Source organism: Homalodisca vitripennis, chromosome 5 (genome assembly GCF_021130785.1).
Source record: "Homalodisca vitripennis isolate AUS2020 chromosome 5, UT_GWSS_2.1, whole genome shotgun sequence".
Classification (NCBI taxonomy): Eukaryota; Metazoa; Arthropoda; class Insecta; order Hemiptera; family Cicadellidae; genus Homalodisca; species Homalodisca vitripennis.
Genome location: NC_060211.1, coordinates 130,506,553 through 130,529,007, shown reverse-complemented (window position 1 = coordinate 130,529,007; position 22,455 = coordinate 130,506,553). Strand labels below are relative to the sequence as shown.

Below are 22,455 nucleotides of genomic sequence, written 5' to 3'. Positions count from 1 at the left end.
GTAGGATCGTGTTGTGAACAATGTATTAGTGAGGATTTTATGCCCCTTAATTTCTTGATTTATCCAGCTAAATAAATATAACCGTGAAAAAATTATTGTATTTGATATTCGTAATCCTTTTGATGTCGTTCCATTTTGATTCCAATCAAAACCATCACGTCTGACGATCGATTTTTTTCTCTGGGAAATTCTTTTATTGAAGTTATGTAAACTAGGCCATGTGGTCTCTGAAATCGAAATCTCTTGGACTCTTAGTTCTTGGAAAATTACGTGTATTTACTTCTTATAACATTAATACATTGTAAGAAGAAAGTTAAGAAATAATTAGCAGCAATTAATTATTTTATTTCAATAAGTTTATCCATTAATAAAAAAAAAACAGTAAAAGTCCAAACTGTCTTCAGGTTTTCAGTAAGATTTTACACTTGCAACCATATAATGACGTCATTGTAGTAACGAGTGATTGTATTTGTTAAAGTTCATGATTAAAACTAGATGATAAAACCAAGCTAAATTAATGAAAGTGTCCAGATATTAAGTGAGTCATATCATAAATATCTTAAATAAATATCCTAAGTAAAACATAAAGCTTTTAGAGCTTCTATAATAAAAAACAGCAAAAAATCGTGAAGCTTAAATAATTATTTATCCCTTAGAAGACCATAAACGAAATCTTGTTGTCTGTATAACATTTTAGGTTGCTAGTGTTGGCTTAAGAAGATGTAGTTTTAATATTTAGATTTATTGTCATACAATATGTATCGCAGCAGCTGTGATCCATTCGTTGATGACTGTCCTCTTTTTATACCTTCCTTTGAAACAGCCTATCTGAGAACAGGTGACCTTAGCCGCGATGACCCACCGGGTCATTCTCATGGCTTTCAAATCGTTAAATCCACAAACTCTCGCAAAATCACGTTTTCCTCGGACCGAAGAGAAATTCCCTCATTAAAATTCGTGATCGACCTTCCTTGGGTGTTTTCGGACGGATCATTGGGTCAAACGGACGAATCGCTGGTCGTTGGTCATGCAAGAACTTTTCCCTCGGCGACCTGGATAGTGACCGAGATGACGAGATTGGCGGTGGGTGCGATCGCTCGGACATCTACAAGACCGCCTGCCTGGAGTAGCTCCTAGTTGGGAGTAACCTAGATGGTCTGGCAGGTGCGGCATGTACCCTCGTCTAAAGAGCTCTTCTAAGTCTTTGTTTATGAGCCGTCCTGTGCCGTTGCCGGCTATCTGCGGACCGGTCTTGACCATCCCACGAGCTCGGGGTCACCGTATGTGTGACTATGACCCCGGGACCCAGGACGTGACCACCGCAGAATTCGCTCTTCTCATAACTAGGATTACAACAGTACTTCACACAATGGATACCTAAAGATATGCTAATATAGCGCCAATATTTATTTGCATTTACAACTGGCATTATGCCGTTGTATGTGAATTCACAACTTTTTTATGGAATTATAAATTGAATTGTGTCCAGTTGGTAACTTTTTATCTATGTAGAAATGAAGTGTCGTGCATAATTTAAAGTCTAGAGTTCAGACAACACAGACAAATAGACAGTCAGGCAGAAGATAATTTTTCCAGCAGTTTGAGGAATTTTAATTTTTAATTCAATCCATTCCCGAGATATAATGATAACATTTGGATACACTAAGGTCAGCCATATCCCACGGAGGGACATACATCACCATCGACCTCGATCTTGTCTATGTATAAGTGAAGTATCTTGTATAAATTCAAGGTGAATTCCAATCTGTAGCTCAATTCGTTTTCGAGACCCAGCAGGTATTTGAGTGTCATTATGCTCAACCAAATTTTATGTAGGGATACATACCATCATTAAACTGAATATTGCGTACATAAAAATGAAGTTGCATGCACAATTTCAAATCCATATTATAACTCATTCTCAAGGTGTCATGCAAAAAAGAGAAATAGAAACTCTGCCAGCTTCTGAACGATACCAATCATTCAGAAAATTGCATTAAAAATAAAGTTGTAGATTTAAAACAGCCATAGTAGCGTAGTAGCAAACAATTGATCAACTCCACAAAGCCATGTTTTGTCAAGTATAACTTGCTGGTTGGAAAATTTATTAATGCTAAAATGTTAATTTTTTACAATACTTTTCTTTTCTGTTAGTTATATTTTTGGGCCAAAGTATACCTCATGGGGAGGGGAAGTTACAACCTGCATAACTCACATGTGGTACGCCATTGAGCACCTATAATGTCCTGGTATTTTCACGGTGAGGGGTACAGAAGTCATCAATCTACTCGTATGTGCTGTATGCAATGCCTTCTACTCTGAACAGAAGTTGAGCGTACATCTACCATGGTCAAGGTTTTATAAGATGACAGGTGTTAATTTGAGTTATTTTCCAGTGAAAGTAACCACGCGTTTTAAATGCCGTGTGATTAAAGTGCTAATAACAAGGAGAAAGTCCTGTTATTATACCAACGGCCAAAATATATTTAATGCTGTGTTAAAGTGGAGAAGAGGTGTTTCGAGTGTGGCGAATTAAACTGTTAAAATAAACTGAATTTTGACTGGATAGTGACACTTCGAACAATTGAGTAGTCTACGTAAATATGATGGTTTCACGGTGTTTTACTATGGTGTACCGCAACCTAGGTTGGTTCATAAATGATCTCGGTTCGTAACTCTAAATACTAGAGAATATATTTGGATGAGCGGTAGTGAAGCCTATCACTCGAGGGACAAGAATAGTATATTTCTGGCTGGCTTAATGATATCTTGATAAAAAACTGTTCTATAGACTTTATATTTGGCATAAGCCATATTTCGATGTAAGCGACATCGAATTCGATGATGGTGCGTTTCATTTCATGGGGTTTGCTAAATGTTAGCGGACATTTTTACCTTGGTCTTATGAGTAACCATGGTGACAAAGAGAAGGTCGTAAAATAAATATGAGAAAATTGTAAACAAACGAGTATAATCATATGACATTTTAGTATATACGAGTATAGTAAAAAAGTAGCTTATACATTCCGCACGGTATCTCGAGAGAGGTTTGGCTGGCACTATTTCAATTTTGCCCGCGGGGAGAGGGGAGGTGTAAAAATTTGTTTTGTTTATGATTGTTTGTCTGCACGTATGTAGGCAGGACGTCACAAGAATTAAATAAGCTTTAGACTCGACATTTTGAATGCATCTTTAAAGTTCATTAATAAACTGTACATTTTGTATGAACTGTTACGTGAAACTTGTTGTGGAATCCTTCTACCTGGTAAGTATAAAATAAAATTACGAACATTTCATGATTAGTGATACTATTTTATTCAATGTGCTGTCTCTCGAGATGACGCCACTATGTATCTGATGTAACCTGGTTATGTTTGTGTTGCCTGAGCAGTTGGTTACGATCGCGTTTGTTGATGCCATAAATTAGTAGTCTAGACAGTTACTGCTGCCATTCCACTTTCTGCTGCATCTAGTCCGTCTACACTTTACGGCCGGGATCTCAGCCTGTCTAAAGTTCACCGAGGGTGTGGTCACAGTTTACCATATTCTGTACTCGCGTTTCTATTGTGAAAGGCATAAACCTCAAGAGATCTCAAGATAAAACGCCGCCCAATTTTCCTCCTTGAGCTCTTTTGCTTTTGTCGGGTTTTAAGAGTTCCTGAGTCCTTCTCCTTACCTGCCATTTTTTCTTGTTTTGGGGTTTTATTTATTGTGAGTGGGGTGTCGTTGTCAGCTTTTCATTGTGATACAAGAGTTCATCAGAAGGCTTTGTCTAGTGGGTTTATTCTTTGTTCATAGATGTCCGAGTCAAGAAACAACGAGCATGACAACTCCTTGGATGGGTTACCGTTCAGGGATCACGTCTCTGCAAGCAGCTCAATAAAGTACTTGGCAATTGGTTATAGATCGGTAGTACTATGAGCCATTTTGCTTTTCCAGATGAGTTATCGAAGGATAACGAAGTAAAAAAGGATTGTTTATGATTTTAGATTTATAATAAGTCCAAACACTGTTTTATTATTGTTCTTTTTACTTAGAATATTAAGGAACTTATAAAACGGCGTAGTTTATGGTATACGTTATGTGTGAATAGCAATACTTCCTTCACTTCTAGACTTTTCTCATCGCCTTAGCGTTGAGATAAAGGTGCGGTTCAATAACCGAGATGTCACGAGTTCAATTCCCAGGGGAGGCAAATGTTACTTTGCGTGTGGGTTTGGACCGTTTTATACAAAAGAACGGCATTAAGAACGTTTTATATAAATGCCTCGGGCTTAGAAAGAACCCTCCTTAAACAAATTATATGGAGTATTGAATTTTTATAGACTGCTGCTGGACTTCATTTGTCGTCAGCCGCATAGATAAAGTACCGAACGAAGTCTATTGTAAATAAGGTCCCGTCTAAGGGCCAACTAACATCCTAACCGCCAATAACAAGGAGGACAAAGTATTAGGACGAGACATGCCAAAGCATCGAGGCCGAAAGGACCAGAGACACCTTCGGACCGCTATTATGCCTAGAATTATCTCAAAGCGGTCTTGATAACAGTTATCACACAGAGGTAACTGAGTCCAAGTAATGCCTTTCTGAGACAGGTCATTCTACAGCGGACCCTGTTGTTACCTCGGCGGCGCTGGTGTTATCGCCATTACAGAAGCGTTTAGGAATTCGAAAACCATTCAGCAGTCCGCTGTGTAATTTACTTCCTCGTCCGACCACCACAATTGTGCTGCAGAATACAACTATTGAGTTGCAATTCAATTTAAATTTAAAGTAGATCCTATGAACTTTCACTTACAAATAAATTACAAACATCACAAATGAATGTTGTACATGGAGCTTATATTGGTTACTGTTAACTTAATTACATTAAAACATAAAACCAATACTTAATACTTTTATTTTTGTGAGGCCTTTCGATACCAAGGCTATCTTCGTCAGACACACCAAAAAAGTGTTTTTAAATAATAAAATCACAATTGAATGTTTCTTATTGCTTATAATGTGTTTGTTTCTAAGGAAACGAATTAATATTCATTTAAGTAACATGTTTCATTTAGTAGGTTACTTTGTACGCCCTATGCATTTTCTTATAGACCTATATTGTTTTTGCGAGTTCAGAATCTTTAATTTTTGTTTTCTCGCTTTATTATTTGTTTAACTAGTTTTTTGAGTGCATATATTTTGAGAAAAAGTTTGGTTGAATGAAGTTTAGCAACTTTAACAATTAATAATAAAAACAACCATGTGGTAGTAATATTATTTTGTTAATATTTATCAACAGCTTTGTAGTGAAAATTTATTTCTTCAAATATTTTTTTGAGAATCCACCGCGTTTTTTGTAGGTTACAAAAGTAATAACTTTAATTTTAGAGTTCACACATATTTATCTTTTCTTTTCAAATAATAATGTAAAGATTGTAGGTTTTGATTTCAGTGCATATAATATTAATAATAATTTTAACGTGCTTTATAAAATAATAAACTCCATAGGAAAATGGTTTTATGGAAGTAATAAATGTTTTAATTTACGCTCTAAGCATTTTAACTTAGAGAGGAACGGGAGATTTAAAAAATCATATTTTCTTTTCTGTTATTTTTGATTTTTCATAGTTGTGTACGGTATTGAATTTATTGTTTTGATATGTCACCCAGATCGGGGGAAAACCTCAGCTAAAATGTTAGCAGTTGAAATAAAATTACAATTTTAATTGATTTTTTAAAATCAATGTTCATATCTATACATGATACATTAATTAAACTGGTAACATTCTGTACTGTACTTATTTTACCTGTGTTTCCTTTTCTTCTTTTTGACCTTCTTGACTTTTAGCCTAACAGGCAGTCCTTTAGCAATAACAAAAAGAATTTTAAGATATGTTTTAAATATTTTACGTGTTTTATAGAAAAATGGACAACAAGCAGTTCTAAAGTTCAGCAATCCTTTCAAAATTACCGAAAATTCCGTATTGAAAATGGCATTATTGTTGCATTATCTTTCAGTGTCACGTTTGATAATATTTTGCTTCGAGAGGTTAAGGTAAATTTTGTGGTATAGCCCTGTAATTTTGTCAATTGGCTTTTTTCAAATCATTATACTGTAAGCACTCGAGTGCAAAGTTAATATGCAAGGAAGATGTCATCCATTACTCTACTTCCCCTTATTACACGGTAATGAAGGGCAGTTACAACGAATGAGTGTCCAAAGTAATATTTGTCAATGAATAAGTGAGGTCCTAATTTTTCAAACTTCTCAAACGGAAAGAACCGCAATGGAGATAACGGTTACTCTAAAGTATCCCTGCAAAGAGTGACATAAGGTCAGTGACAAGTACTCGCTGTAACCAATGTTCAGTCACTGTTGTACTTCACGGTCAGGAACCATTGTCCGTGACTAATATAAAAACATGGAATGCCAGTAATAAAACAATTAGCACTAGGGTGTTTCGTCCACGCCGATAGCTGGCTATGCATAACCAATTTAACAATATAAATGTAGTTAATGTTTACTTGTTATTACCAATTTGATTGTCATAGTTTGTATTCCTTATAGTCACTGACACGCAAGAAGAATTTCGGAATAGGTCTTAGTAAATTTGCGTGATAATCTTCATGATAATTTCCTTTTAAATTTGAAAATCTTCAACTTAATTTCGTATGATCTTGACTTGATAGATGTACGTCTTTCGAGCTATTCGGTGTGATACCCCTCAAGTAGTCTTCTAGTACAAAGATCTTTAACTTTACCTTTTTTGGCTGAACTTCGGCAAAGTCTACAGGGCTGGAATAATTTCTCGTCCCGTTCATATGCCTGTGTATCTACAGATACATCGACAATAATTACTGCAGACTTAAAAACATAATAATGTATACATAGGCCATATCGAGTTGGATAATGGTGCATGTTCCTTCAAGAGATATGTCTCATTATATTTTTGACACGCCACAGTGGTCTGGGTTACTCCTACCTTTTACCTTAAAATGAAGGATGAAATAAATTAGAAAGGCTATTTGCTGGGGGGAAATTAGGACATGCAACGATCTTTTCTTACTTTTAAACTTACAAATAGAATTTAATATTCTTCAGCATCTGAACTTCAGTTATCAGTAAAATATTCCTCCAGATACTTATTCTGAGATGGGATAATTATCCGCTAAAAGCTGATCAATACCGATACTTATCATGTGGATCATCTAACTTCAGATTGACATCTACTGGTCCCAGATGAAGTATCGGTGATGGTTGTATTGGGAACATGCTTTCGAGTTGGCCATTCTGTAGAAAAGAGGAAATAATTTCGCATCCTTAGCTGAAAGTATGCAGTCCAACCAACCGGTTAGTGGAGTCAGGATGTTGGAGGTTAGTTTCTGGTTTCTGTTTAGAATCAAACTGCAATCCGTCGATAACTCAATAGTTCCTGTTCACGGCAAAGACCGGCTCTTTAGAGATAACAGCTCTCCGTCTTCGATGTTAAAAATGTTAGAGTTATTTTATTCGATATATCAATACTGAATACTAGTTTATTGATACAATTGGACAGTTTTTTAGTGCAAGTGAGAACACATGCAAATTGCATTAGATAAATAACATACACTTAAGAATGCAGTAATGGTAAAAATAGATTGTACATGCATGTATAGATTATTTACAGATTGACCTGCTGACTTCACATAGGCTCATCAAGGACCTCCTGAAGACTGTAGAAAGCATTTACGACCAAGAGGGCTCTAACTTTTCAGGCTCGTTATATTTTTATGTGCATTGGAATTAAGTTACAAAAATTTTGGTCCAAAAAATATTGAGTTTTTAAACAAAGTTAATCTAAATTTGTCTACAATAAGATCTGTTTCGTAGCTAGTGTGATATTTGTGATCAGGAACTGAAAATCTTTCTTTATATTTGTAAAAAAATATTACTGTGTGATAAAACAATAGACTAGCCAATCTAAGGATTCCACTTCATTAGATGCTTCCTACAGCTGTCCCGTTGCCCTAGGCCCCCGTATACACTGAAAGTTCTCTTTTTTGAAAAAAAATTCTACTAAACAATGAGGTTCTTGCAAATTAATCATGGGAAGAAACATGTCGAAAGACGTCCTCATCACCAGAAGTCGTTTGAGAATTTCCTTATTTCTCCCTAACATCAAAGTATAAATTGAGCTTATCAACTTGTAACGGTTATCCGTTACAAAATAGTAACTGCCGTAGTTACAGTCTGACCTAATCACAGTTTCGACGGAAGTTGTGAGTACCTGTGAGCGGTTGTCGATTTTGCTATCTGCATTATACAGAAGTAGTCTAATTTCGGTGAACATTTATCCTTGAGGTTGAGGCACTATAACCGATATAGGTATCTACATTATGTCACTCCTTAGTTTGATTAATCTTCACAGTAAAGTTTGAAATTGTGAGAACTAAGCAGAAATTTAATATTGTTGAAAATTACACGAAAAGATCAAACTAATAATATACTTTTTTCAATTTGGTTTTATACTGAATAAATTATTTTTCAGAAGAACTCTGGCGACCTAAAATAATATGATTATCTGAATAAAGTGTAAAAGAATTAACTGATAAGACTAAACTTATAAATTATTTGCGACACAACGATTAATTTTTATCACATACAGTTATTTATAATCACTTATAGTTACACTGATAACTTAATACAGTATGTGGAATCATTTAACAAATTGTTGGCTGCCTTCCAAACAAGTTGTACGGTACAGGCTGTGGCTATCATTGGCCTGGACAGCTTTACTGATGTAGTGTTAATTTGTTACGATCAGCTGATCTGTACAAGATTCCCGCCAACTGTGTCTGTCAGATGATATTTAGGCGCAACGCGGAGCTAAGCGACCGACGTTGCGTGGTGTAACATAACCTAACAAGTCGACTGCCTGGTTATAATTTTGTTTATAAACTAACGGCTCCGTGTTTTTATAAATATTCACATATATCTGACTTCACAGCTATTCAATCTCAAGCTCTTTTAAAATGGAAAGCTTATATAATATTACTTGTTCTGAGGCATTTCAACGTTTTTTTTGCACAATTGATAAATTCGATATAATAAATATAAACGAAAAATACCTTAAACACTCGTAACGTATTTATAATAGCTGTTTAATAAAGTTGTGTAAAAATTAGTACACTAATGTTTTAAAAAGTGTTGCAAAAAAGATGAGTAATGAAATTTCGTTAGTTTTATGTAATAAATAAAATAGTATAATATTACGTAACATTGGTTTCAATACTGTGATATGTATAGCTTAAAACGTAAATTATGGCATTATATTTGAATTCATAGGAAGGATGAGTGAATCCTTCTGAAAAATGTATATTTAAATGTTATAGTACAATCAATGTACAATCAATCGATGTATTAATAGATGTTATCTATTTTTTAAATTAATGAACTGCACATGGTTATTGATTTTGTTGAGCAAATTTAATTTATTTATTACCCAAATTTTGAAGTAAGTATTTTAGGAATTAAATGAACATGAGACTATTAACATGTTTAAGAGTACACAACAGATTTATTAAATTATAACTTTATGTTATTTGACACAATATTACTGAGCTATACAATCTCAAAATAAGATTTTGATTGTAATAAATTATTTATATTGGGTTAAACATAAGCATACTACAAATTTCGTGGTAGATTTTTTCCACACAAGTAAAAACACTGCATTTTACACCCAAGGGCATTAAAATTTGTATCTTCAAAGTGCGATTTTGTCATCACTCAATGTTCAACTCGTAGCTACTTTATACTTACAGGTCCAAACCCGTGATTTAACTGGTTGTATGTAGGTTGTATCGGCGCATATTTTTTTGAGTGATTTGTAATGATGAAAATAAGAAGAAAACATATTTACTGAAATGATTCGTGGTGAAAACCGACTGCACTTTTTGTACAGATATAAAAACCAACAAAAGATATTTGGGTGAGATAAATAAAACCTTTATTCACTAATCATGTTTTTAGAAATAAAATCAAACATTCCTTTTGGAATATTGATTAATAAAAGGAATCAAACGGCGATAATAATTAGAAATCACCAACTGTGAAGGTACGCATTGTATGGTGAAGACTCTAAGTATGCAACATTGCTAAGTGACTATCGCTTCAGCCCTCCAAGCAAATTAAATTTGCCCGGACATATCGGTATTCCTTGGAGGGCACGCAGAATAAGATCAACATGTGGGCGCCTGGTCGTTCTCTGGCCTAAAGCCCTGATCCGTGTAATTAACCGACTTTCAAAAGTGATTGGAAAAAAATACAGCTACAATGTGCATCTACTTGGCAAGTGTTTTAATAGTAGATAGCTCTCGAAGTGCATTCCTATGTTTGTTGCACTCCTCTATTTAACCAGTCCACGCTCTTAGGTACTGGCTATACGTACTTTATAAACGGATGCTCTAGGAACTTGAGAACTTTAGATGTTAATCTGGCGTGGCTAATGGAAGACGCCGCTACACAGCGGTTTCGCGTTAAACGATACTTGGAGGACAACCAAACAGCGATGTTTGTCAGAGATCCAGCAACTGTTTTGGTTGACCGCTAGACCCAGAAGAGCATTGGTCTGACCAACATATTGATTTTGATCAAATGTGACTTATGTATTGTACCTATTAGTTTACTTTCGAATAAAAAATGTCCTTTCAAAAAAATGTTGGCAAAAACTGAATATTTTATGAATCCGACCAATAACGATTTTAAAAGTTTTTCATTATTTATTTTGAATCATTAGATGCTTAAAATAAAATGGATAAAACAAACTGCGTGTCTCTAAAATTCCATTCCAATTAAAAACATTAAATTTGCAATTTTCGTAAAATAAAGTGTCGAATCATTGCCTTCAACATGCAACAAGCAAACTTTTGCTCAAACATTTTCTCCTCTCAAACATGTAAAGGACACTACAAAGAATGTTCAAACATATGTATTGAATAACACACTAAACAATCAATAGTAAACACCTATTATTAATTCCTCACGAAGTAGCAGAAGGGAGTTCATTGTTAAAGTTGTCTCGTTGTCCGTCCCACTGTCCGTCTATCCGTATGTCCGTCTGGCTGGCTATGAGATAACACTTCATAGAAAAATCCCAGAGATTTAAAACTTGGCAACTTGTGTTCTCTTGGTATTAGGAAGGTATTTAAATCAATTTGATTTTTTGGTTTAAAGATCAAAGTGGTGTGTAGGTTTCTTTTTGTCTGTGAAATAACTGTATTAGTTTAGGGTTATTGTAAAGGAAGTCCGCCAGTGAAAAAAACAACTCTTTTGTTACGTTCTGCTGTGTCCTTCGTTACTTCGATGTATCGGTTTACTCCTTTCCAGGATAATAAATGGGACGACAGAATATTCATCAGAACTATTAAGCAATACAAAATAATAATATTCAGATCTTGTTCAATTTGGACCTTTCACAATTTCGTATGTTTTTTATTAATTATTGCCACTCATTCATGGTCATACGCATTGCTCAAATTTCCTAAAAGCTCTTAAAGACATTCCTTTATGTAGATATTCAGGACCCATTTATTTTAATTATTTCTAATAACAGTGCTGTTTTAATAAATCCATTGTATGCAATTTTCGGTAACATTTATTTTAGCAAAATTTGCCAATATAGGTTTCGAACCACAATCTTAGTACCGTGGGATCATCTCTGTCTGAATAATTAGTAACCAACCAATAATAATAATTTATTATTATTTTGTAACAATAATTGTCTAACCATTTAATCGTTACGTTGGAGAACATATTATATTAGGTTTTATTTGCCAGGAATCTACCAACAGGACCACTGGCTTGTGGTAGTTATAAACACCTACGAATATTGAATCCACTCAAGCGAGTCACGAGTGAAACCCAGTGAATGGCCTTGAACAGTCAGCTGTGTCTGTACCGGAAGAGCGGTAAAGATAGTAAGTAAGTGTAGTTTGGATCAAAAGTACGGCTATAAAGCCACGGCGCGACGCGACTGCGCGGTAACCACGCAAGGGCAGTTGAGCAGAGCTGTAAACAGAACGTAATTGTGTGTTCGGCTCTCTCGATATTGACAATAACTCAGCAGCCGGTGAATGGAAAGTGAATGGAACTGGGGGCTGTAAAAGTACTCTCGGCATTGACTTGCGATAAGAAAACTGCTCTTAAACAGCCAGTTGTGTGTAGAATCTACTAATTAAGAAAAACCTTTATAAGTTTTTAATGATCTTAAATATGATGACAATGCTAATTATGAATTTTTCAACCTTAAATTTCTCATGGTTTGACGATTTCCAATTATATGCTTGCCTAGATGTACTTTAGTTGACATATCTTAAATTATAGTTGTTGAGGGATTTTTATTTGAAGATTTTCTTGATGAATACATAATACGACCACATTTAGGTTACAGTTTATTACAATTTTGTTTATGTTAAGTTCGTTAAATAGTATTAGTCTTTAGGGAATTTGTAACAATTTTGGTAAGTGTTCTATGTTAAGCTAACCTAAGCATTCGCTGTAAATGAGGCCTTACTTATATTGATACGCCAGCGTAGAAAACAATCTGATATGTTTTTATGGTTGTCAAATTTTAGATTAGGAATCAAATTTAAATTTAAAAGTCACTAATTTATGTACATTTGTTTTTTTATTTACGAGATCCAAAATTAAAAATGTACCTGACGAGCAAAGCCTAAAAGTATAACCCATAAGTCGAATTGAAACATGGAATTACGTGAATGGTTTCTACTATTTACATTATACACTTTTACTGTAACGAAAGCTTTTTCTTCATTAAATGAACTTACTCGTATTAACGTGTATTATATTTATTTATTTATATTTTTGTAATATAGCTTATTTCAGTTATGTTTTTTATATTGTATGTTGGTGTATTTATTATTGAGTTTTATTCGCTACTCAGTATTATAAGGTTGCATGTAAGATTTATTGACCTTGTATATTTATTTGGAATAATATTGAATATTGAATGTCAATCTTGTTTTGTTTGTAGTTTATATTATCATTTGGAAACTGGTTTGCCGATGGAAATAAAGAAATAAATATTATTCATTTATTAAATTATTCAAATATTATTCATTCATATTATTAATTGTATGGAGGTACAACTGTTTATGTGCTGTAATGTATATGTGAAAATGATAGTAAAAGGCGCTACAAGACTAAAACATGCGGTTGCCGTTCATAAATCGTTACATTAACTGCAGTAACAAGTGAAACAATAACGTTTACTGCCTCATAACTCCGAGCAACCATAAGTCGTCACCGCCCGACTTCGCCCAGCAAGGCAGGAATCAATGGTCCAGAAGAAGACTGTTCGGTAGATCATCATGCTGCTATTTTCCGGTCGGTGAATCTGTGAAAGTGAAATGCGCGGGAAGCGGGCACCGGAAGTGCGGGATGTTCAGGGAAATGTCCCGCCAAATTGTCCATAATAGATCGAAGAATCCGAAGTACAATTATACATAGCGGCCGAAAGTGTGACAGATCGGAAAGCAAGGAAGGATATTCCAAGGAGGACAGAAGTTAGTAATAAAGATACCATTGTAGTCATCGGCCCGTATAAACGCCTGTATGATTTGTTTGAACAGCGTTATCAGAAGAATATAACGTATAAATGGACGATTGTAATATTTCGATTCAAGATGATAGCATAAGTGTGAAATAATTTACTATTATCAGAATAGAGAAGATGTACTAAATATATACAACAAAATGCAATGGATATTATGTATACTATAAGTGTCAATTTAAGATCCAGACGTTGAATTTCGTTTTTTTTATCGGTCTACAAAAGTCAATCATAACATATGAAAATTAAAAAATCGATATACCGTGTCCACTAAAACTTATAACAAAAATTATTGATACATAACTGGAATAATCAGTATACATATGAAATAGAAACAAAATTGATCTTTACCATATACCTTTACTACGATCATGTAACATATTCAGCTGGGTAGTCTGCAAAAGTAGATGTTATGCCTGTTTTAAATTAAATAAAAGTTGTAATTCTTACGTTGCTCCTTAAGTTTGCTCTTAAGTTGCTCCTTCTTTTTATTTATGATTGCCACCAGCATCAAACTGTCTAAAGGCTGGCAGCTAGTGATTAAAAGACCTGATTGATCACTGTTGCCTATATCGGCCAGTAATTAGATAAGCTTCAGCCAATCACGACACACCTCCGCCACTTCAACATACATTTACAGTGGCTGTGCATTATTGGCAGTTTTAACTGTATTCGGCGTGGTGGGATCAAAAAAAGCTTAGTTGATTGTAACTCCAACCTGGTAGACATAAGAATCAAGATTAGTTATATTAGATTCTTTGATTAGTTTTCGTAGTGAATTCAGAGAAATTATGGTTTGGGATCCACTCCACCGAAGAAAAATCATAAAATCTTATGGTAATGGTACAGTTTTACTAATAACCTAAAAATTCAAGCACATTTAATTCTTATAACTACTGGTAAATTAAAAGAGAATATGATAATGCTAGAAATGGTACATTTGCATTCTCCTTTTCTACCATAAATGAAAGCCGAGACATAAATCCCTGAGATAAATTATTGTAATTAGTTAAACGACGAGCCCGTGCAATTTCTTCTTATTGTAAACTCTGAAATTAACATATCATATAAATATATAGAAATAACATTACTGTTAACTGTGTTATTGTTATTCTGTACTCTGCAATGGTTAGCTCATTTGGACCTGTTTTAAGGACCTAAGAATTTTGATTAGATCTCCAACAACCAATTTAAAGGGTTTTACTGGAAAGGAATCTAATTCACCCTTATATATATATATATATATATATATATATATATATATATATATATATACACTATTTAAAGAAATATTATGAAATTGTTATTGCTAGGTGGATATTGGGAAAGCAAAATGCTAATCGATGTGGTAAACATGAACAATTGAAGAAAAGAAGTTTGTTTAATCCAATCTATTTAGGATTTTCTCTGAATTCTGTTTCATACAATGCGTTTAATACATACTATTCAAAAGAATAAGATATGGATTTGGCTTCTCTCAACAAGAAAGATGAGATGGTGGGTTTGGTCCCTTTCACAGACATTAAATCTCGAATAATCAACAGAATATCCATATTATAATATTGAAAAATGGGTGAATGATCAATTAAGCTGCTTGTTTATGACGAAGTACAGCAAAGACACACTATCACATTAAAATAAACATTTATTTAACTAATGCCAGTTATAATTAGTTGAACAATGAAGCAAAGATCTTCAACTTCATTTTGTAGCCCATAAAATTATTATTGTTTTAATAACTCCACGATGTGCCCCGACGTTTTATTATGAAATGCGTCTCCCCAAGACTTATAACTCAACTTTTGGTGATGCTAAACACCATAATATAACAGATTTCAAATCAGTAAGCTTTCGTTTCAATTACTTCAATTTAAAAGCAATCACTAAGAAACTCCTAATGAGGCAACCAATTATTCTCATAAACACGTAAGACCTTTGATCTTTGAGGCAGCCAATATATCTAGCTGTTTTTGCGTTCCAACGTGCTATAAACTCATAACTGTAAAATTCTTTGATAAGTGAAAGCCAGTCTAGCGTCTTCCTTTCCATTAACGCTTGTTTTCTTCCAGATCCTTGCCAATAATGATGACCAGAGGCGGTTCAACCCCACAACTGTGATCATCGATGGCAACTTTTTCTGTCTTGCTGGTTCTCGCCGTGGCCACAGTGTGTCAGGGTAAGCAGTCGAAGTTTATTTTCAGATTTGTATAAAATATGTAGAATTAGATTATAATAAGGCAGGAGTACGCCACACCACGTGCTACGCAAAAGGCTTCGCTGAAGTTGTATGTAAACATAAATCTATAGCTCTTTTCATCCTCAATATGTCAAGCAGATAAATAGAAAGATGAGGAATCATAAAGACATTAGTACATTCCCTCCGGCAGGCAAAAGATTAAATGTGTCTGACTATTAAGACATAGCCTTTAACGACGCTTTGACATACATCAACATAGAACATTCAATTGTATGTAGAAATGAAGTTGCACGCATAATGTTAACAGATAAAATCTTTTTTGATATATCTCATTTCCCACTTTCCCCCTTCCCAATTCCCTTTGTTCATTAAATAAAGTTTCATAGCAGTGGTCAAATAAGAAATATACAACATTACGTAATAGTAACTTGGGGTTAGTCTATTATTACTTAAACTGTGATATGAAACCCTATTGATTGAACAAAAATCTGAATACCCTAAAAGATATGTCAAGAAAGATTTCGTACGCAAACTTTAAATTTGGCATTACACTTTATTTGTACAAAACATAAATCTATGTTTTTGGTGTGAACTTGGTCGTTTGATTGATTTTTGTCTTTCATGAAAAATTCTGTATGATCGCAGAAAATCTCGAGAGTGAAATTAGCTAGATTTAAAAATTTGCATGCAACCGCAACGAAACCTGTTACGTAGTGATACCGCGCGCGCGTGTGTCGTCACATTTATATACATATATACATAGTTTCAATGAAGATCGGTTCACAAAATATATTTCCACCGCCGAAGGACTGAGCCCGGATCTCATGATGTGTCCTTTTATTCAGGAGCTTTAGTGGTTAGATATGTGCGTAGTGCTTGTTTCAACAGAACAATAAGGGGATCACATTCCTGTAGCTTCTTTCTAATCTGAAATTCTGTTATACCTGTATATGCCTATTTAATACTGTATAAATAGTATACATTATTCTGCATTGTTACCGATTACTCAGAATCAGTTTTACGACGTTATCAGTAAAACTGGAGTTAAACGTGTTATGGCTATAAAGATAAAGGACTTGGTTCAAGCTTGGAATTCCAACTTCACAGCTATCTTATGTCTGTGGCCAACTTTATTCTGTAGAAATACATCTGTGCAAATTTTTTGTGTATATTTTGAAAAATATTTGATAACTCTCTCGACCATTTGTGATCAGAACCTTTAGAGTTGTATTCTGTTAGCAATACAACTTGTCTACGAGATAGATCTATCTCTAGGGATGGTTTTGTTCATCGCCATCAACGCAAGATTTGCTTTTCGTCTGCTTTAGTCAGAAGCACCATTGTCGGACCGTTCGGAAACTTTAAATAATCTTCCTGAGAAAAAAAATCATAAAGACTTCTTTTCTTAGTTTGCATTCCAGTAGTTCAGATATCATACAAAAAAGTTAAAGATTAAGATTTGGGGGAAGAGTTTTATCCAGTAAGAGACCTACAGATAAACAGAGGTTCCGAACCATTAAATATTGGTATGATTTTATCTCTTTGTTGAAACGACCACACTTATTTTTCACTGTAAATGAGGCCCTATTTACAAATACTTAATACATTTGAGATTATAAGAGGAATTAAAATTGGAATTAAATGGTTCTAACTTGTAAAAGACATGACAAATAAGAATACAAGTAGACCTCCTCCAGCTGTTTTTACACTCAGCTCATTCTGCCCAGTAACTATTGAGTATTCACAGGAGAGCCGTGAACCATGGCATTTTTTCACTAGTTCTTCATTCTTCTCTCAGTCCCAGCCGGTACCGTATCGTTCCTGCGCTTCCACCGGTGCGCTGTCCGATCATTAGTCGTTCCCTCAGGTATCGAGACCTGACCTGATGGTTAAAAGCGATGATCGACTGCTCAGAACCACGCTGATGACGCGTTGCCCGCTGCCCCAGGCCCGTTCCGGCCCGCCGCGCTACGACGATCTTGTCGTCTCTTTGTCCAGAACCTCGATGGTAGCGGGACTCCGTTCCTCCCCAGTAAATAAATGATCGATAATGTGTCAATACATTTTTTCTCGGTATCGCAAACTCTCGTTATTTCCGATATCGATGTTAAAGGCATGACGTGGTGTTTCCGTCAACGTTTTTGAGCTGTTCCGAGATGTTTCTGTTCTAACAGTTCAATTAAACTTTTTGTAGTACTTTATGTACCTTATGTCCAGTAGTGGTTCGTTATCTTTGCGGAAGCATTTAAAAACGTAATACGCACGTTACTTTAGAATCGATAAAATCCAAGTGTCCGCTAATAACATAGCCTGGAAAATAAAATTACCCTAAAACGATCCTAGTTATTTTCTTGTAATATGTTGGAGAAGAAGCTTTTTCGTGAGCAAAAGATATCACACAGTGTACTTTAATGCCGGGAGATCTTGAATATGTAGCTCTTTTAGTTTTAGATTGACATTAACTTAAGACATGGCCTTCTCAATATTGTGCCCTTTTCTGTCCGTCTGTGCCATGACTTTTGAAAGAAAGGACTAAAGACATCAATTTCTCTTGGTCCAAGGAAGAATTCTTCGATTTTGGAGCCAAAAGGTCAAAATTAAAATTAGAAATAAATTTCTATCTTGTCTGCATTTTAACAATGGTCCTATGGGTAACCATGATGACAAGGAGAAAAACAAAATAAATAAATTTGTAAAAGAAAATTCATATAATCATGTGACATTTCGTAAATTTGTTGGGTTGGGACATAGAATAAAGTATTCTAAGTCTTATTTAAGATTTCTTATGTAAGAAAGGTTATCCCGAGAACACAGATCAAACTGTAAATTCTCTGTGTTTTGAGACGGATGCACTAGGCCAGAAAATACTTGAGTTGTAACTACAGCTTTAAAGAATGCTAATACAATATAAATAGACTATAATTATTATATAATGCAATAAACATTGTATAGAATATATGTTTGATAAAGACGTTAATAAAAACAAAAACTTCCTTCATAGCAACAGTAGGAGCATCTCAAATACTATTACAGGTTACAACACACAAGCAAAAAAGAACATTTGAATATTCAGGGATAAGTAGGTTGGAACGAGGCCAGACAAGGATTGGTAGAAAAAGCGTTCATTTAAATATAATTGGCTCTCTTTGTAACACTTAGTGATTCTGTAGTTCCTGTGTGATATCTGAAGAATCCAGTTTCAAATACCTCTTGGAACCCCTTCCCCAAGTAAATTGTGAATCCTACCCTGCCAGAAGAAGAACTGATCTCAAGAAAGATCAAAAGAGATTCTCTAAACTGAGGCACTGTTATGGGAGGAATTGCCCCAGATAGTTGAGCGCAGCGAGCGAAGAGAGCAGACCGCGCGTGCCCGTCACGCCGCGCTTTCCGCTAATTGCTTACGTAAACGGCGCAACTTCTTGAAATAATACAGAGTTACGTGCGACAGCAAAAACCACTCAGACAATGGTTATGAGGTGCAAAACCTCATTGTTGACTCCATCTTGATCGTGGATAGTTTTTGTGCCAGCCATTGTAGTGCTCAGGATGTGTTGATAATTTTTCTTTGTACTTGGTGTTTGTTTTGAGTTATGTCCATCCTGCCTTTCTTACCAACAAAGTTGTAAATTTAAATTTTCAAATATGTTACGTATTAAGTATAGAAAAGAGATTTAGATTTTAAATTAAAAATTGCATGTGCATAATTTAGGTAGGCATTTTGTATATATTCTCAACAGTTATTCCAAGTAAGGACTTGGGAATGTTTACTACGTACGTAAGTTACAATCGCAATTTAACAGGACAAGTTACAATCCATAATACTCGGACGACTCTTCCAATAGCAATTAGTTTAATGCCAGCCGAATAACATGTAATACGTTTAACTTAGTCTGGTAGTTTGCTCTATAGCCTACAATTATATACAAGACGTAATTATGAAGGTTATATCTTTTCTTCTAATAAGAGTTGATGGTTGCTGTGATGATGATCAAGGATTCCCTAGATTTTACTGTGGAGCAGTAGATATTTGTAAGCTCGTAAACTAGTTTGTTGAAATTGAACATTCTTTATAAACTTAACCAAGCATTTAATTTTTTAATTGGCAGTGTAAAAAATAATATTTGGATTTTGAGATAATAATGAAAAATCTGTCTTTCCGACGATCCTTATGTTGAGTAACAACAATGAAGAACTAGTGTAGAGAAACTCTGTCGGTTTCTAGATATCGGTATTGACCGACTTACAGACTGCAATGACATTTTTCCAATCCCTCAAATGATAGGCTTCGCTGACAGTTAGCCAATTATGAGTTGAGAGTAATTTTCATATTTTTATAACACATTATCTGCATTTTTGTTTTATGTTGTTGGTACATTTTATGGAAACGTTTGTTTATCACATTTAATTTCGAACAAAACTTGAAGGAAAAATACTGTGAGAATAAAAAGATTTTGATAGTAAAATATCCTAATGTATGTCTTTCGGCGGTCGATTTTTGAACCTATAACATCCACATTAATTGTATTAATAACATCCTCAATTATAAGTGTTATGCCAGAATCTTTTGAGCGACTCGGCAAATTTTGTATTAGCTTACGATCAAATTAAATTGCACTTCTGGATATTTATAACCAATAGGACTACTGATGAAGTGAATGATAAAAAAAAATTAAAAGTAACTAAAGAAAAAGCGTTAAAACTTTGGATAACACATGTATGTGTAAATATCCAGGTGATGAAAATATATCAACATTCTTAGTTATATAACAAAATGAGGCTGCCTGTTTTTGTACCCGCATTGTAGCTTTTTATTAAATGAATTAATTTTATAACAATGCAAAGAAGAAATAAATAAATTTTAATATAACTATTATAGAAATTAAAGTTAAAATTTGTAAAATAAGAGATATTTACAACAATTCCTTGTGTTGTATGGGTACAACAAAATAGAAACGTGGTTCCGTACGATTTAAACAAACATGTATGCCACCTTTCGTAAAAAATATTCAAATGATAATCAAATCTTGAACAATTGTGTCAACTTGGATGCAGAGAGGCATATTCATGAGAATATTTAGTATGAGAGAAAAACTAGCAGACCGAGGTTACTTTACTAGGCAATTGGTCAGGTAACTTCGACTTAAGATGTTACATAAGAAATTGCAAGGCTGTTAAATTCAAAGTATGAAAAGCTTTACTTCAATTGATGAAACTCAACATTTTTATGTAATCTGTGAAACATAAGCTATTTAAATAATAAGACATTTTCTACGAGGTAGAGATATAAAATTTAACGTAAGTAATGCAAATATCTTCAAATTCCAAATGAAATTTCTCTTTTTAAAAGGAAAGACCCAGTCAGCTAACGAACGATCTTTACGACCATCTCCCCAAGTGGTCTAATGTACAAGTGTGTGATCTCAAAAGCTGTTGACATTAACATGTGACCGGACCAAGTCAACGTTGACCAAAATGTCAAATTCGTCTCTTTACGGTCAACTTTCAAAACGCTACTTTCCTTCGCCGCGCCGCCCACTTTAACGACATAACTGACCTCCCCGAATTGTGCATGAAAATTCCGGCTACAGAAAATTCCTTCAGTTCCAAAGTCTCATATCAAGTGGAATTTGAAATTCTTATATTTAAAATTTTATCTGAATAAAGTAAAAATGTATCTGAATATTTTCGATGGTAATATTGTATTAGAATCTTTCTGTACTGTAAATTACTCTCTAAGTAGAATAATGATTATTTTATCAGTTTGACAACTATTGTTGTTCGACAATAGGTCACGTATTGGTGACCAGGCAATTCTGGTGGCCAGAACGTGTCCATTCACGTTCTTTAGGTCACGTTGCCCCAGGTCTTGAATCTACAACCACTTCTTCATTATTGATTCCAGTATTAGAAAAGAATTATTTGAAATGAAAACACTTTTTACTCACTTTCACAACAAATTTTTACAGTATTTAGTTAGCTTAGGTTCAAATCATTTAATTAGCTTTATGATGATTATTATATGCTTAAAATTAGTAAAAAGACGTGACAAATTCTACTCACAGAAACCGCACATTAAAAATTAAGTCATTTGTCGAATTCAGATAAATGTAAATCTAAGTGGGTGTGCATAGGTGTTAGTTCAATAATGCCTTGGTCTTGCCAATTCTTTAATATAGCCTACATTTTATTAACTGTGTGAGGATTTAACATATCTTAATATTTATAGGAGTGTTTTTTTTAAGCCTTAGTTTGATTTCCATATCCAGCGTTTCACCTAAATTAGAAGCAAACACGTCTGGGAAATCATTCACTATTTTTAATATCTCGGACTGTATTCCAAAATGGTCTATTTTACACTCATATTGCTTATTTCCTCGAATAAGGGCTGCTGTCTAATTATGCGCACTGTTATGTCAGTTACACAAATTAAAAAGTGAAATTATTATGAAAAGAAAAATGCATGAAAAAAGTATGTGAAAGAAGTTTTTGCCGTTTTTAAGGCAAAGCTACCTAAACATTAAAAAAATTTGATTATTTAAAACTAACTATGTACTATTATAATTATTACTTTAAAATCTCATTTCTTCCCCTCCAATATTCACTTACGTTTATCCATGGGTCTGGTATAAATATATTCACAGGAACTTTTATGTACTTGT

General features: G+C 34.2%; 1 protein-coding gene across 2 annotated transcripts in view; it reads left to right on the top strand.

The window, feature by feature from the left end:
• Window positions 1-22,455, top strand: part of LOC124362886 (cadherin-89D) — a 157,791-nt gene that overhangs the window by 32,366 nt on the left and 102,970 nt on the right. For both annotated transcript variants that reach the window (XM_046817760.1, XM_046817759.1), the window contains exon 2: window positions 15,669-15,775. In XM_046817760.1, coding sequence (XP_046673716.1) covers window positions 15,724-15,775 — 52 coding nt within the window. In that variant the 5' untranslated portion in view covers window positions 15,669-15,723. The remainder of the gene's footprint in view (window positions 1-15,668; window positions 15,776-22,455) is intronic.